We start from the raw sequence: 18,514 nt of genomic DNA on the forward strand, positions 1-18,514 counted from the left end.
AATATTTTAAACGCGTGATTCTAAAATGTTCTTTGAAACAGTTCTAAAGAAATTAGTTAAATGATAAACACACATAAATTTTATCATCGAAGTTATCAATTTTTTTTAAGAATTGTAATTGTCTATGTTTACGCAAGTCAATAAGTTAATTTGGTTAACGTAAAAACATTAACACTAGTTGATTACAAATCTATTGATTTTTTATTCTGACTTAAACATGTAAAAAATATACAATGAAGTCTCTTTTGTGTTAGTTTTACCTTTAGAAGTCGACTAATTGATTGTAAATTTATAATTCATAACATGATTTATTTATTTTATAGTAATACAAGTAAATGATTTAAATACTAAGTAAATACGTATATCATAAATTGAAAAAATTATGCATTATTTTTTTCTTTACTAAAACGTTCACTAGTTGAGCAAAATTATTGTACAGTTTATCATCTATATCCATAATTTTTTCAAAAATTTTTAGTGTTTACCTAACAGTTTAATGGTGATTAAAAAATTACCTGTGACAACATTTTTTTTATTTTTGTTTGAAAATAATGTATGTATCTGTTAATTTTGTACATTTTTTTTCTTATATGTTTTAATAATATTTATTTTTATTATTGCATTTGGCTATTTTCATACTGAGAGACATAATAAATTTTTTTGTTCCAACGTATTCTCAAAAAATTTCATCCTCTTCGAAATTTAGCATTTAATATTTATAATTTGTTTTCAAATTTATTGTCTTTTTAAGAACTTTGAAATAAAATGAAATATTTCTAGAAATTCTAGATTTGTAACAATTTTAGAAAATCTTTAATAAGTAGTAACACCTTTAAAGGTCAAGTCAAATAAAAAAAATTGTTTGTTATGTTTTTTATTTATATGTATTGCTTATGAAAGTAATAAGTATTTTATTCATTAGAATTATAAAATACTAAAAAAATGTTTGAGTTAAGAATCTTTTACAACGAGTCAGACCGACTTTTGGCGTAACGACGCACCGCCACTAAGGATTGGTGATTCTTTCCATTCAGTTTGGTGATCTCCCTCTTTCTTGATGCACTTGTCCCAACTCGTTGATATATAGCCTATGAATGGGTGCCCAATAAAAATAAAGTGAGGGGATATGCCCCAGAAAAATATGTTATCTCTTTTTTTTTATTGCGTTGAACTCATATACAACCTATAGCGTATGTATGGGTGCAGATTAGAGAGATAGGGGTAAACAGAAAATAAGAAAATAAGCCATCCATCAAAACAATTTTTTTTTGCCATATGCATTATAAGCAAAGGAGCCAATTAGGTGGATAAAGGGGGATATGCTCCCATTGAAATTATATGATTCCCCCTCTCTCTCTCACCGCACTTAACTCGTATACCTATAACTTATGCACTGTCGTTCACTTCGGAACACGTCTGTCTTTTATTTAAAAGTAATAATTGTAACAATAAAATATGAGCGACTGTAATAATTTAGAACATAATCTTAGTCTTGCAAAGAAAGTAAAATCACACAATGTCGCACAATTAAACACTGGCACCGATTCCTAAATACATGTATTGCAATGCTGGGTGGTATATAGAGTGAAACGATTATCCTAAAATGATGAAAAATGTTAATCATGTAATACATATAAAATTTCACATCGGTGACACTGTAATTAAGTGATTAAAATCAAGAATAGGTTAATTATATTTTTATTATTAAGGTTGTGCATTTGTGTGTGGACGATGACGCACTCATGTATAGTGTGCTAGAGTAAGTGTGTATTATGTGTCATAAAAATTTTTTCATAAAAATATGAATTTTGCGGATTTTTAGAAATACCTTTAAAAATTATGAGACTGTTTATATTTTTAGGGGTTTAACCTATTGCATAAACGAAGATTGGTAATACCGATTTTATATTAAAAATTCAGAAAAAATATACTTAACTTCTAATTAAAATTCAAATATAATTAATAAATTTTATAATTATAGAAAATGCTTAAAAAATAATTAAGAAAAAAATGCAATAACACACTTCGTCTATAGAATTTAAATCTGAGACCCCACGTTAACCGTACGTTTTACCAAACCGGCAATAGTCTGCTGTGTCTGTCTATAGATAAAATGTACTAGTTTACATTTTAGAAGTAATTTTTCTCCACTCTGTGGAAGGGTATTGCAAAATACTTACAAATAAAGGTGATATTCAATGTAGATTAAATTCATATAATTTAATGATAATCGTCGAGAAATAACTGGTTAAAAGAATTGAAAACATCAATTTTTTTGAATAATTATTTTCCTTTAATTAACTATCCTCTCATGCATATTTATATGCAAAATAGTTTCAATGTTTCACATATGTCAGGTGTCCTGCGACAGTTCACATTATTTTTCTGACTTTTTTTTTAAGTCCATCCCTTATAAGGGCGCAAACTTAATATTTTTTAAGTGCAATATACATATTAAAATATCTTATATAGTGGAAAAATTAAAAAAAAAAAATCATTGTTAAAAATTAATTTTTTTGTTTGATTATAGGTATAACCAATAACACTACTCTGATCATGAAAGCTAGATGATGTGACATGGGAGGAGGTAAACTAAGTAGCGCACATAACTGGCGGCCACCTAGGCCCCCATGGCTAACTATTTTAATTACATTTCTTATCTGCGTACTGTCCATTCAATGTGTTCCAAATCAAACAGTAGCTTGTGGTTCTGGAATAAATACAATTGGAGGTAAAGTTTTATTATTTACCGCATAAACCTAGTAATTTTGTTAAAATTAAATTAATTTTTATACATCATAGGAACTTTTCCAAAAGGTGACATTGTTTTAGAGTATGATAGTGGAAATCCTTTAGATATAACTTGTGTTTTGGACCCTGAACACAAAACTATTAAAAAACTGTTAAAAAACAAAATAGATGACTTAAACGATCTTGGGCAGAATCTCATTTTTCATAGGAACTCTGAACGAATACCTAAAGAATATGTTACAGTTATTAATTCAACAGCAGCTCGTTTGATTATACCTAAACCTCCTGCTGGCATTTTTACTTATTATTGTAAACTATTATTAGATGAAAGACGACGAGAAATACTAAGCAATAACTACAATGATGAAAACGGTGCTCAAATGTCATCTGGAAAATCAATTGAATCACCTTTACTGTCAACGGTACAGCCAACTAGTTTAGAAACCAGTGGTCCACCGCCACTGATAGGCCAAGATTTTGAGATAGGTGTATGTCTCAATACTGTTTCCGTTGGTTGTAAGTGATTCGTGTCATGTTTTATGAAAACATAGTTCTAAGTGACAAAAATAAACAATGTACATTTTTTTAGATAAACCACTTAAAATCACTAATTATACTTGCATATCATCTAATTGGGAAAGTTTGACATGTAATTGGACAAAACCAGATAATCCTGTGAAAACTACGTATAAGATATATTTTAGATTACCTGGGCGTGCAGGTGGCAGGTAATAATTTGAATTATTTTACTCTAAATTGAAATTTACTTTTAAAAATATTTAATTTAAGTATATTGAAGCTTACTGGCTTATAGTAATCATAGGCGCAGTTTCAAATTTTTTATATAAAGAAATATTTCATAAATATCAAAAGTAATTAATTAACTTATAATTTTAACTTGAATTTATGACGTACTGTAACAAATGTTACAACAATTGTTTTATGTAAATAATGTGTATTTAGATACTAAAACCCTACCTATCACTCATTTGATTTTGCAGTGGATTATAATTCTTTTAACATATAAAAAAATATCTTTCTTTAATGTAATTCTTATTGTTTAATATTTATGTCTATTAAAAATTATGCTTATATTCTTAAATTCTAGTCCATCCTCGTTCGACCTTAAGAAACCACACGAAAATAAACTTGAAACAAAAATTAATTTTAAATTTAATTAATATTATTTTGCTTATCAAAGTCTCCACTATATTAATAGAAATAAAAATGAAATGAAATGCTTTATGGCTTTGAGATTCCCACTCCGCTATTGCACTTTATATGAAAATACGTATAGTTACACTATTGTTAATTTTCATATTATATAATATCTTATTTTAGAATTGTTATCAATTGTCCTACACATTCTGATATGGATTCAAACACTTGTTATTGGGATGAAAGAACTAATCCTATTTATAGAAGGTTATACGAGTACTACTATTTTACCTTGATAGGTGAAAATGTGCTTGGTAATAGTACTACTGCTTTTCGTTTTCATCATTATGCTCATGGTAATGTTGATCATTTGTGTTAAACTTGATCATTATTTTCATAAATTAAAAAAAAAAATTTTTAGTTATTCCGACGAGTCCAACAAATGTTACTGTTGTGGATAAAACACAATCAAGTGCTATGCTTCGATGGTTTATTGGCTCAATGGCTACATTTCCTCGTGACTTAGTTCATAAAATTGAATATAAGTCTCAGTGGGATTCTAGTAATGATTCTTGGCATGTTAGTACATTATAATTAATTTTATTTTAGATTTTATTATTAATCAATTTTTTTGTTTTTTTTTAGTCCATAAATGTGAGTGATTTGTGTAATACATCAACAAATTCTAATTCAAATTGTCATAAACGTGATGCAGGATATTATTATTTCAATGTTACTGACTTGATGTATCCATTTGCTCTCTATGATTTTCGTATATACTTGAGGTCATCTTTAGCTAGAGGTGAAGACAAATGGTCTATTCCTGGTTATGTTACTATGAAAACAAAACCTTCAAGTGAGTAAATTTATTTATATTTTAATTTTATAAGTTATTAACATCTTTTGATTTAATTAAAATTAGTTCCAAAACGACCTCCTCTAACTGACGTTGGAAGTTTTGAAAGTGTTCCGTCGCCAATTCATAAATCCTCAAGAGATATTTTTATCTATTGGCAACACATTGATGATAGTGAAAAAAATGGTGATTTATTTGAATACCGTGCTTTTTATACAACTGAAATGTCCAATAACCAAACTTTGTAATATGTTTAGTTTGTTTATTTGTTTGAACTTTTTAATAATCAATTTTTATTTTATTTAGTCATCAAAGTAATGTAACTCATAAAAATTATGCTCTTTTTCAAGGATTGAGTAACAATATTGGTTACAATTTTGTTGTGTATTCAGCCAATAAAGAAGGTTTATCATCTGTATATTCAGCTATTTATGTTCCTAGTGAAGCAGAAAGTATGTCAATTTTGAAAATTTAATTTTTTTACGAGACAATTCAATATTATGAAATTAATAATCAAATCTTGCATATTTAACTTTTTTAGTATTATATTAATTGATTTTTTTCATTATATAAATATTTTATTTATCTCAATATTGAAATAATTACCAGAATTTTTTTCAAGATTTCAATAATAAATTTTACAACTTAAACAATACCTTTATTTGAAAAATTAAAGTTAACACCCTGAGGTATAAGGTATTAACATAAAAATTCTATATGATTGATAAATTACATATTATTATTCTATATTATTGATATTAATTACACATTATTCTTAAATTATTAGCTATGTAATACTTTTTAAGTTCATCTGTTATGCATTATAAGGGTGTCAGTTATGACCATCAATAGAAATGCTTCCTGTATTGCCAGTTGGTGTATTTATAAACTCAGAACAATGTTCCTTACTACCATTGATAATAAATTCTGTGTATCTTCGAATATCGACGTCATAAAAAACCAATTAGCTACTTATATTTGTAATCCCTTGTATATTATACATGTATATTAACTCAAAATTTTGAAANATATTTGTAATCCCTTGTATATTATACATGTATATTAACTCAAAATTTTGAAACTTTAAATGTTTATATCTAATAAACAAATAAAGTTATATTTAAGATTCAAATGCCATTTACTATTAAATTAAAAATTCAAACATTTTATTAAATTTAAAATATGTGTTCCCATTTAAAAAAAACAAAGTTGACACCCTTACACGGCATAAGGGGTGAATTTAAAAATTATTACATAGTTAAAAATTGAAGAATAATGTGTAACTAAAGATAATAAAAAAAAAAACTGTTTAAATTATTTTTATTCTGTAAGTAATTGACTGGGTTATGATAACAAAATCACTCTGTATAATATCAATAGGCATCGTAATTGATGCTTATTTTTTTTACAATATTTTTACTTGTATTTTTTTTTTTAACCAGAAATTGAAGAACCTTTATCATTTACAAAAATGGCATTTGAAAATGGCACTTTTGAGCTATCATGGAAACACAATCTTGGTCAAAAATCAACATCTGATAATCAAATTACAGATTATACCATATTTTGGTGTGAAAATGATAAAGACCGACCTTACCAGTGTAACGTAAGTATTTAAAATAAATTAAAAACAAACAGATATAATAAAATTTTATTTAGGGATTTATGAATTGGAAGCATGTACCTAGAACAGAAACCATACATAATGTAACAGTGCAAGATCATTCTAAAATTTACCAATTTGCTATAAGTGCTAATCGCCAAAGTAATCTTCAAAATAGCTTAAACCATTTACAACACTCTTATCTAAGTAGTAGTAGTAGTAGTAGTAGTGGAATGATATGGGCATCTTGTACAGTGTTACATAACAATAGTAAGATACTATCAAACTTTATACATTTTGCTAAACTCAAATTCTAAATTTTTTTTATAAAATATAAACATATTTTTTCATTTAAATAATTATAGTTGTTGGAAAAGTAAAAGTTGTATGGGTTAATATGATTGGTTCATCATTTATGGAATTAAGATGGAAACTTGATTGTTCTGACAGAGTAGGGGCAGTTCTAGGATTCCACATATTTTACTGTCCTATTATTTCAATAAGTAATTCTGCTTGCAAAGGTTAGTATTATGTGATTAGTAAAATTATTTTATTACAAATAGTTCTTTTTTTTTTATTTAGAACCTATGTTAAACAAAACAGTTCATGGAGAAACAGCTCAAGGGGGACGAGGTAATATTACACAATTAAAACCCTATACTACTTACATGGTAACTATTGCATTAATCACTAAACAAGGAGAAGGTTTGCACAGTGAACCACAATTCAATACTACTTTAGAAGGAGGTACGATGTATAGTAGTATATGAAACTTGAGATTTTTGATGAAAATAAACGTTTTTTTGTTTTAGCACCTGATGTCTCTGATATGGAAATATACCCAATACATGTTACAAATACATCTATAAGTTTACAGTGGACCCAACCAAAGTCCATGAATGGTATTTTACGAAACTATCAAGTTCATTTTTATCGAAAAAATAAAGAATATCATGATCAACTGTTAATTGATCCTATAGAAGAATCACAACGATATGTTACTGTTTCTGATGTCAAGGTAAACATTTTTATTATTTTTTAACATCAAAAAGCTTAAAATAATATCTATACAAGGTGATTCTTTTGATGCTAACCACTCAATTTTTCTTAAAATAAATATATTTTGTGAATTTTTTTGCTTTTGCTAGTTACATATGTAATTTCAATTAACTAGCTTCTAAAATAGGAAATGACTCTCAAAGTGTTTATTAAAAACTAATATTTAAATGGTCTATTTTTTGTTTCAATTAATTTAGTTGATTAACTTTAAAGAATTAATCATTAAAACATTTTATAATAGTAATTACATAAAGACAAAAATGCAACTGTCTGATGATAAATGATTGTATATGTGTAACAATGATAATGATACAGTGTAGCCTTTACTACAGATTTTGTTAGTTACATTATATTGTGCTTTTTAACTTAACTAGAGAAATTACGTCCCTCTTACTCATTGAGATTATCCTTTGTACATCTTTTGAGCATTAAAAATTTTGATAACAACTTTTTGAACAATCATTTCAAAAATTATTAATATTTTTATACCCAGGCGGGAAGAGTAAGGCTTAGAGTTATCTAGTGATAAAAATAGCAACACTTGTACATCACCTCTAGTCAATACTTAAATTTGATAATAACTTCTAGAATACTGTACCAATAGTTGTTGTGAACCAGTCATTTTTATAATTACATAATTTTCCATTTTATGAGCTAGTTTAATATGTTTGTTGTATTAAAAAGAAAAGTTGAAACCCCTATAAAACATAAGGGATGAACATAAAAAAATTTTATAACAGATAAATGAAATATATATGTCACTAACAAAAGCCAAAAAGAAAAATTCTTATTTTAAAAAAATTTAGTGGCTAACGTTAAAAATATATACTTAATTAATCACTTTGTATACAGAGTGATCAATTTTGGGATAGACACTCATTTTCTCAATTGCTATTAAAAATTGTAAATTTTTAAAGAAAAAAGTTATTTGATTAAAAAATATAAATATTGATGTTATTACTAAAAAAGCATTAAACGCCAGTGTTTAGATTAAATTTCAACTGGGTATTTATTATCGCCCTTTATATTTTCTTAATAACAATTTTTTTTCAGTGTCGGCTTGATAATTTGGATAGCTACACTCTTTATAAAATTGCTATTACAGCTTGTACAACTATTTGTTCTGAACGATCCAATTCTATTTCAGTTCAGACAGCAGTTGGAGGTAATTAGTTAACAAACAAACAAAAATGTTATCTACTAATAAATTTTTATTATTTTAGTTCCTGGGCGAATTGATCAACCTGCTCCATACAGAGAAAATCGTACTAGTGTAGTTGTATCTTGGTCAAGACCAGAAAAACCTGCTGGGCCAGTTGATTACTATCAATTAAATGTATTTTATCATAGTGATTCAAATTTACATAGTAATGATGGCTCTTCCACTTCTGCTTTACTTTCTGCTCAAAATCAAGAAAACTCGAATAATTTCCTTTATGAAAGTAAAAGTATGTCTATTGTACATTTATCTATTATTTATTTAATAATATATAATTTAACTTTTTCTTATTAAGCAAATGAATGTCGAATACCCGTTCCTGATTGCAATGATATTGAAAATAAGGGTCAGCAGACATTTTCATTCTCTGTAAGAGCAGTCAATAATAATCCTCTAAATTCAAGCAAACCATACTATGGTCAATGGTCCATACCAGGATCTGTTAGTTGTTCTTTACCAGGTAACTTAAGCTGTTCATATCATATGTTTTTACTTTATTGTCATGTATAAGTTTTATTTTAAATTAAGTAATAATTTTTAATTTTGTATAACACAATCAAGTTTTCAATTTTCTTAATGTTGATACAATGATTATTTATGATGTTTTTCAATTTTTTTATAATGTATTTTCTATGTTTAGGACTTCCACTTGCTCTTCATTTAGTTATATGGTCAAGTTTGTTCATTGTGCTCACAACTGTATCAACATATTGGGGTCATAGGTAAATAGTTATTATTATATATAGACAACCATACAAATTTATCAATCAATTAGATACAAAACGTATCTAATTGAAGGCTATTAGCACCATAATTTTGAAAAAATTACCTCAATCTTCATAAAGGAAAAAGTAACAAAAAAATACAATTGTCATAAAACAATATTGATATTTTTAGTGTTGACTTTTTATTGATAATACTTTAAACATTTACCTTACTGATGACATACTTTTTTTGAAAATCCAATTATTAACCTAAGTACTGAGTGGCTTAAAAATCGTTTCAATTTTTGATAATGTTCCAAAAACATGTCATTTAACACCTATATAAAATTAATAAAAGCTAATACTATGTCTTTTTAAAAAGATAAACTATCTAGAAACTTAATATCTATGAATTATTGAACATGTTTTTAAATTCATACAATTTTCGGTAAAAATTGTCTATTTTGAAGTGTATTAATACTAAATCAAATTATAGCATGTTCAAATATATTATATGATTAAAAAAAAAAAATACATGCTAACGACTTGTCTTTTTTGAGTAATCAGCCTCTAAAATTCATAATCATTTAATTTTTGATAGATATGTTAAATTTGTTTCAAGTATGCATTGAAGTAAGAGTGATTTTATTACTGTCAAATATCTATCAATACTAATCTTAAAAATACCTCAACTCCACTTAACTAAATTCCTACTATATTTTACTTTTTTAATTTTTCCTTATTAAAAATATATAATTAATAATATGCTTTTAACATAGTCCAAAACTGCAACCATAAAAAAAAACAGTAGCACAGTGGGGTAGAGGAACAGTGTGGACGAATCATAGATGGAACAAGTATAGATGATATCTGACAGTGATTAAAATCACTATCATAAGAAACACTTTGATGCAAATCTATAGATAGTGTTTAATTCTAAGAAATTAGTCGATGATTACAAAAGCTACATTATCTCCTATTTCCTTATTTATATTCTGATTAGTAGTACTTTGATTTTAAAATATAATATATGAATAAATATATACTAATTATAGTTTTTAAATTTAGTATGAAATTGATATTTAATAATTTAATTGTAATTTATATAGATAAATTATAAAAATAATAAAGTAGTTGTATATTTCTTTACTTTTAACGTGTATAAAAATTTATTAAAGGGATTGATGCAATACTTTTTAACAAAAAATGTTTGTTACTTATCAATAAATACACTGAACAAGGAAGCAAAAATATACTTTTTTAAATCAACTTTTTGCGCTGTTTCCAAATCTGCAATTAGACTTTTTTTAGTACTTCTAATTTTTTATTTTATTACTAATTACATATAAAATAAAAATAATAAAAAAAAATTTTTTTAATTATTACTGATTTTGATTGATTTTTAATATGTTAAAAATAATCAGTCCAAAAATTTCATTTTTAACCTATTTTTTGGTCCTTTAAAGTAGATGAAAAATATTTGATAAAGTTTTGTGAAAGTTTATAGTAAAAAAAATTTGAATATGTTGCCATAACTTTTAGTTCAATTGCAAGTTTGAAATTGACATCATTTAATAGAGAATTAAAAAAATAGTATTTCTGAGATTAAAATGCAGACAGGAAATTTTATAATTACTATTTATAGTATATATATTTATCAAAAAAGTTCATTATTTTTTTGCATTTTTATCGTAATAGAATACTTAAATAGAAATATTTATAATTATTTCCAAGTAACTTTTGGTGTTTAAAAAAATTCTACAATTGAAATATGAACTGAATTAATATTAATGATTTACTTTAACTAAAATAACTAATCAAAAACAGTTGTTAAAAAGATCAAAAAATCCATTGTTAATTCAGGAGAAACTAACATTAATTTTTTTTTATATTTTTTTTATATTTTATTTATACAGCAATATGTTACCAAAAAATTTGGAATATTATAGCTTAGTAGTAGCACACACAAATAGAGAAAAAAAATTATTAAATTACTAAGTATAATGATTTAATTTAATTGAAACCTATCATATTGAACTTGATTCGTCAATAAATACTTTGAAAACATTATAAATGAAAGATTTTAACTGTCTGTATGGAGAACATGGGATAAGTAACTGTTTAATTGATAAATTAGAATTTTGTTTCAATTTTTGAGTGTAATATCTTCAACTAGATATGAATTGTAATCATTTGACGTATCGTTGAAAAAAATAGTTCAAGTTAGAGCAGAAAATATAAATGATAGTCACAAAAAAATAACTTCTCAACTTTGTATCGAAGCTAAAACCTAAAATATAGTAAAATAATTTTAATATGAATATTTTAATATTTCTTGTTGAAATTTGATAAAAATCAAATGTATTAAAAATTTATTCTAACTTAATAGAATTAAGAAAAAATACAATAAAATCCTTGCAATACGCGGGTTAGCCTTGTACCCCAAACGCTTAAGTCACAAATGTTACCACCAAGTCAGTAATCGTACGTCGCTTCCATTGACAAAAAAAAATGGCAATTTAAGCTAGTTCGAATTTCAAAGTTATTTTTCTCTACTTAAAAAAATCAAAAAAATTTAAATAAGTTTAACTTTCTATACTATATCAATTTTATTTATATAATATTTATCAAAATCACTGTACTCCCCTTGTCAGGTATTTTTAAATAAAATAACATACAAAAACCCAGAATTTTAACATAAAAATAGCATATTTTTAAATACGATAGTCATTTTTACCATGAAGACAGGTCCAGAGGTCAAATTTTTTTTTTTCAAAATAAAGTATATTACAAAAGCTTTAATTTAAGGTATATAAAAGTGTTAGTCTTTTCGGAACATTTTCAAAAGTTAAGTTGAAAAAGTTACCATTTTGAAACCCTTCCTAGGGGCTGGTAAAGGGTCAAATGTTCACAAAAATATATAAAATAATAGGTAAATATCTAAGGTATCTAAAAAAAAAAAAAAATTATATTGATTCGGTCATTTTTAAATAAGTTATGGCAATTTTACGTAAAAAAAATTATAAAAATGTTGAAAATTAAGAATTTGTAATTTTTTGGGGGATTTCCCCCGTTTACGTGAAACGAGGAAATTTTTTTCAATTTTTGAGGGTAATGTCTTCGACTAGATACGATTTTGATCTTTTGGCGTATTGTTCATCAAAATCTGTCCAGCGAGAACTGAGATGGAGCGTTCAAAGACATAAAAAAAAACCCTAGCACAGGGGTTGCAGCATAGTCGTGACGTAGCATAGTTGGGTCAAGTATAATGATATCTGACAGTAATTTAAATCACTATTATAAAAAACGCTTCGATGAAAATCTTTAGATAGTATTTAATTTAAAAAATTGGTGGTTTATCCCAAAAGCTACATAATCTGCTATTTCCCTATTTATATCCTGATTAAGATAGAGTATGTCGAATCAAAGAGGGATATAAATATTATTTCTCATTAAAAAATTGTATTGATTCATACACATTTCAATAAGTTATAGCATTATTAAGTTAAATATGTAAAATACAAAATCGAAAATTTTCACACAGAAATAGCATTTGGTAGCCATTTTCACCACAAAGACAACTCCAGAGGTCAAATTTTTTTTTTCCATAATAAAGTATATTACATTCGCTTTAATTTAAGATATATATAAAAAAGGGTCAGGCTTTCCGGAACACTTTCAAAAGTTTTAAATCTTCCTCTGTGGGCAGGTAAAGGGTCAGATTTATAAAAAAAATATTATATTGATTTGTTCATTTTTGAAAAAGTAATGGCAGTTTTAAGTAAAAAAAATTTCGAAAATTAGCGATTTTTAAATTTGTAATTTTTTTGGACATTTCCCCCATTTATGGGGAACGAGGGAAATTTTTTCAATTTTTGAGGGTAATGTCTTCGACTAGATACAATTTGTGATGTTTTGTCGTATTGTTGAATTAATCTGTTCGGTGAGAGCTGAAAAAAAGTGGTAGCAGACACAATAAAAATCACATCATAGTAAAACCAATACTTTCTCAGCTTACTTTCGCATCGAAGCTAAAAAGTAACGACAAATATTTGCTGTATCAAAAGTCTTTAAAGAAATCAGAACATGGTGGAAAACTATATTTTATTCATCTTATATATGGTAGATTTCTATAAAAAATATTTATTTTGCAAAAATTAAAATTCGGCATACATAGGTAAATTAATTTTAGTTTCTATCTGTATATTTGAGTTCTCAATTTTAATAAAAACTATTACTTAAGTGGTCTAGATTTTGTTGTAATTAATTTAGTGAATTAACTTAGTAGAATTAATAACATATTTATTTTACTATTAAATGTATATGATAATTGAAACATTTAATAAAGGTAATTACAACTAGACAACTATGCACTGCCAATTAATATATGATTGTATATGTGTAACAATGATAATGATACAGTGTAGCCTCTACTACAGATTTTGTCAGCTACATTATATTTTGCTTTTTAACAACTCTGTATATATATATATATATATTTTTTTTTTTTTGTTGCTGTATTTTAATATAAGTAATAATATAAAATAATATATATATATATATATTTATATAGAAATATAAGTATAAAAGTTAACTTAAATTTTTTTAACAGATTTTGGAACAAGTATAAAGTAATGCATAATGTTCAAGTAGTCTTACCACCTACACTTAATACAAACTATAAATTTGTAAGTTCAATATATTAAAAAAGAATATTTTAAAAATATTTGACATTTATTCTTTTTTTTTTTTAGGATCATTATGATTGTGATAAAACCATTATAGATTCATCTCAACACTATTATGTTGAGGATGACCATATAATATATGATGATACATTGCCTTCATCAGCTGTAGTATACAATGCAACTTCAAACATTTCATCAGGCTCTTGTATTATCAATAGCAGTCAAAGTGAGACAATTAGTAGTTGTAGTGGTGAACAAAATACTCAACGATGGAGTCCAGCAACAGCAACAACAGTAGATGTTATGGATAATGATTCCATATCCAGTAACCATCATGTTAGTATTAATATATTTTTATTTTTTTTTATATTTATTCAAAAAAATAACTTAATGATTGTCATCAGATAATATTCTCATTGATAGTTTAAAATAATATATATTTGAATGGTATGAATTTATCGTAGAATGAAAAAAAAAAAATGATGCCTGAAAAAGAATCTAAAAAAAGCAGCAATGATGAGAATGAAGAACCTAAACCTTCTGTTAATAGATATGAATGTAATGATGGCGAACAAACCATAGTTACTATTTCAAACTGTCAACCTGTAACTACTACAACAGCATATGTCATGTTAGACATGGTAACATCTGCAATTGCTAAAACTGGTGCAACTAGATTTTAATATAAAACCATTTTTGTTGACAAATCAAAATTTTTATACAATGTATAGTAGTACATTTAATTAAATGTTTATTGAACATTAAATGTTACATCTTAATGATAAATTTGTATACCCTAAGGGTAAATATTTTCATAAGTAATCAAGGGGCCTAATTAAACTTAAATTTTGTGAAAAAAAAGCTCAACATTTCATTATATTTGTTCTTGACTTTTTTTTTTTTTTAACAATAATGATTGTTAATTTATACAACTTGGTGCAAATGAATTGTCCATTAAAATAATTGCACTAGAGACAAATTTAATTTGTAACACATCCGAATTTTTTTCATTAAGTGTTCTACCTCGTTTTCTCTTGTTAGTATTTTGTCACCAATTGATGCACTTATAACTATAGCTGTAACATGCATAAATTCCACGTAGTGATATAATTTTTAAATTATCTATTTACATTTTGTAGCAAGATACAAATGCAAAAAACTCGCCTAGTTTTTTGTTATTTAAGCTAACTAACTAGTGCTCAATATTTATGCTCAGTCTTCAGTGATAGTATAATTGCATCAAATGAATTTAATAAATATGGTATTTTATTTTGTTTTGTTTATGTAATTTGATATTTTATAAAAATCGATTACGATGTCGGCTTATATGGTCCAAAATTGTACAAGACAAAAAGTGAGAGAAATGTTACAGTGTTGTTTAGTAATTCATTGATATATATGTTTTTCATAAAAAAATTATATAAAACAAATTAGTGTGTTAAAATACATAATATACATTTATATATAAATATATGAGTGTGTGTGACTTGTGTGTTTTTGAGTGTTGGACAATATTTGATAATGACTTTATTTTTTTTATGTACTCTTGTTTTATTTTTATGACCTTGTAACGTTCACTGTCTTCTGGCCAAAAGACTCTCATCAATAAAGGCACATAAATCCAACGAAGTTGGATTTTACCATTATCCGAATTTCTACCAAACCGGAGCATAGTGTAATTTAAATGATAAAACTACTGATATTTAAAAAATTGTACTAATGATCTCTTAAAGTTCATACCTTAACTCTTTGGGAAAAGGAGTAAAAAACTGGTATACCAGTAGTTAAGCAAGCAATTATTTTTTTATGTTATAATTCAATTTAATCAAATTGACACATATATGAGATCTTATTACACTACATGTGACAATAGATCACGCACTAATATGCAAAAGAAAACAATATTTAAAAATAAATAATTTACGATGAGCAAAATATGTCAGAAGGATAAATAGAATAATCATATTAAAATAAATAAAGTATTAATTTAATTACAGTTCACACTCCTAAGAATTTTACCTCGTCAGGTAAAATAATAAAATAATAATAATAATAAATTATTATTAGAAATAATAATTTATTTGTTTTAATAAAATAAGAATTCAATAACAAATAATATTCTTTATTTTAATAACTTAACTTTTAACAAAATATAAATTAATGTCTACTCGACAAATAAAATAATGCAGTTTTTAACATTTAAACAAAATTATACAAAATCTAGTTTCTTTGCTTAAATAAATTTAAAAAACTAGTGTGGATGAAGTAAAATTTCGTTCAAAGTCATTCAAAACTACAAACCTTACGCGATTTCGGTGCATAAGCCTCTTTGGGCAATTCTCTTAATTCTCTGACTCCGCTAGGAGAACGCCCCTACGCCCGGCACGTTAATTATTTTGTAAGAAAAATATTACATCAGAATCAATGAAACAAAAATATATTTAAAATTTAAGTAATAAATTAGGAAAATTCAGAGAATAAAATAAAATATAGTAAAATGTACTGGTTGACGTTTATTAATGAGGTATTACCCTTGGGCGTATTCAAAAATTATTTTTAAGGAGGCTTTTTATTTTTTTTTACTTTAGTAAACATGTTATAGATTTTTTTTTGCTAAAAATCAAAGTAATGATCAAAAAAAAAAAGGTTATCAAGTCCATATTAAGTTGTCTTAAAAAATAATGATAGCGCCGATTCAAAATATATCGCCCCCCTTTAATACGCCCCTAGTATATATAATGATTATTAACATTCTGATTGTAATATTTGTATTAATATAATAGAATAATTACAAAAAAAAAACAGGTTATTATTCCTGGGAATATGTAAAAAAATTCTATTTTGATAACAATATTGGTTACTATGATTTGACGTTAGACAGCATAGTTGTCCTAGATGAATCATAATTTTTACGATAAAATCATAAACTTGTACATCATATATGAGATAAATACGAGTATTAATACTGTACTATTCTGATAAGAAACGTACAAACCTATAACTGTCCTGAAATTTATGTATTACTTATTTAAATATAACATATAAAAAAAAAAGCTCGATTGTTCTATTATAAAATAATATGTGTACATGTAATATTAGTATACAGAAAAATCGTTATTTTTCGTTAAAATTTGAAGAATTTCAAATGCTCGTAATATTTGGTCGGATCTTGGATTTTTGGGAGGTTAATTACAAATCGAAAAAAAAGTCAAGTGTCAAGAATTTCGAACGGCGCATCTTGGCGTCTGGAACGTGTGTAAAAAAAGCTCTGTAAAACGGTGAAAAATGAACGGATTAATTAATATTTTTGTTGATTCAACATCAAGGCATTGCCTTGAATAGATGAAGCAAACTTTCTTTAATGATGATCTAAATAATTTAAGGTATTTTTGTCACGTTATAACCGGTCCATTATCAATAGGGGTTGTGGTTTAAAGTGACCGTTGTGCGAATGATAGGCGAGATTCAATATCATTGGCAAGTTGCAATGGCAACGTTAGAGTTAGTTTAGGTCGTATTCTATACGACCTCAAATTGCGTGATATAAATTATAATTGTTTCGAGAATCAGCCCCTTTAATATCTGATATTAGTGTTAGTTATATTTTAAATAATAAATAACATTCGAAATATATTTACCTGATATTATTTCAACTCTGATAAAAAATGTTCGGAACCTATCATTAACATGCAAGTCAATAAGCAGTGCGCTTCTGGTAGCTGCCTTAGTTGGCCCTTTATGTAGATACTCTACTGTAACTATTAACAGCTTTTTAAACTTTCAATAATATCTATTAAAGTTTTTCAAATGGTTACTTTATATAATTGTCTGGCACACATAGAAAATAACTTAATTAAAAATTGACTGTTCGATAACAAATTTTGAACCAATATTTTTAATAATTTAAAACATTTCAAAATTACGTCGGTGGTGAAAAACTGATCTAATTTCGTTTATTATTAGGCAATTGCGCCGTGCTATTTCTTTAGCTTATATAAAAATAAAAATATTTAAAATAATGTTTTAAAAGTCATTTAGGTCATTCTCTTAATTAAATCATTTTAAAATTAATTAAATTAGTATATTTCCGTTTGAAAAGCTCAAAATGATATATTAGATATAAGGGGTAACCAATGTTCGTTTAATTTTTAGTATATTGAAGCATAGTGAATGAATTTGTTTCACTGATTATTTTTTAATAAAAATGACTCATTGTTATACAATTTGTTTGGGCCTGATAGATGTTCAAATAAAGTAGGGGACACAACTTGGATTTGTCGGTTCGTGTTATTTATTTAAACAGATAGTTACTTGTTATGGTGCACAAGCAAAAGATAAAACACAATAAAATATAAGCATTGAAATAAAGAACAGGTATAGATTTATCGGCAGATGTCAAATGTTCGTAACTGCGGTGACGGTTCGGTCGAGTTGACGGACCGTAAAAAAAACGATATCGGTTTCAGGAAGATGACT

The 18,514-nt window shown here is 25.8% G+C and overlaps 1 protein-coding gene across 2 annotated transcripts in view; it reads left to right on the plus strand.

Annotated features, from left to right (window-relative positions):
* LOC126899293 (cytokine receptor) overlaps positions 1-15,524 on the plus strand; it is a 39,085-nt gene extending 23,561 nt beyond the window's left edge. For both annotated transcript variants that reach the window (XM_050674048.1, XM_050674047.1), the window contains 20 exons: positions 2,531-2,731; positions 2,803-3,267; positions 3,341-3,479; positions 4,093-4,265; positions 4,331-4,488; positions 4,555-4,765; positions 4,832-5,009; positions 5,072-5,217; positions 6,208-6,371; positions 6,425-6,638; positions 6,734-6,889; positions 6,951-7,115; positions 7,181-7,386; positions 8,481-8,592; positions 8,651-8,875; positions 8,942-9,106; positions 9,287-9,368; positions 13,963-14,038; positions 14,105-14,374; positions 14,503-15,524. In XM_050674048.1, the coding sequence (XP_050530005.1) occupies positions 2,578-2,731; positions 2,803-3,267; positions 3,341-3,479; positions 4,093-4,265; positions 4,331-4,488; positions 4,555-4,765; positions 4,832-5,009; positions 5,072-5,217; positions 6,208-6,371; positions 6,425-6,638; positions 6,734-6,889; positions 6,951-7,115; positions 7,181-7,386; positions 8,481-8,592; positions 8,651-8,875; positions 8,942-9,106; positions 9,287-9,368; positions 13,963-14,038; positions 14,105-14,374; positions 14,503-14,721 (3,678 nt within the window). In that variant the 5' untranslated portion in view covers positions 2,531-2,577 and the 3' untranslated portion in view covers positions 14,722-15,524. The remainder of the gene's footprint in view (positions 1-2,530; positions 2,732-2,802; positions 3,268-3,340; positions 3,480-4,092; positions 4,266-4,330; positions 4,489-4,554; positions 4,766-4,831; positions 5,010-5,071; positions 5,218-6,207; positions 6,372-6,424; positions 6,639-6,733; positions 6,890-6,950; positions 7,116-7,180; positions 7,387-8,480; positions 8,593-8,650; positions 8,876-8,941; positions 9,107-9,286; positions 9,369-13,962; positions 14,039-14,104; positions 14,375-14,502) is intronic.
* Positions 15,525-18,514: the final 2,990 nt, after the last annotated feature.

This window comes from Daktulosphaira vitifoliae, unplaced genomic scaffold (genome assembly GCF_025091365.1).
Source record: "Daktulosphaira vitifoliae isolate Bord-2020 unplaced genomic scaffold, ASM2509136v1 Scaffold_2, whole genome shotgun sequence".
Lineage (NCBI taxonomy): Eukaryota > Metazoa > Arthropoda > Insecta > Hemiptera > Phylloxeridae > Daktulosphaira > Daktulosphaira vitifoliae.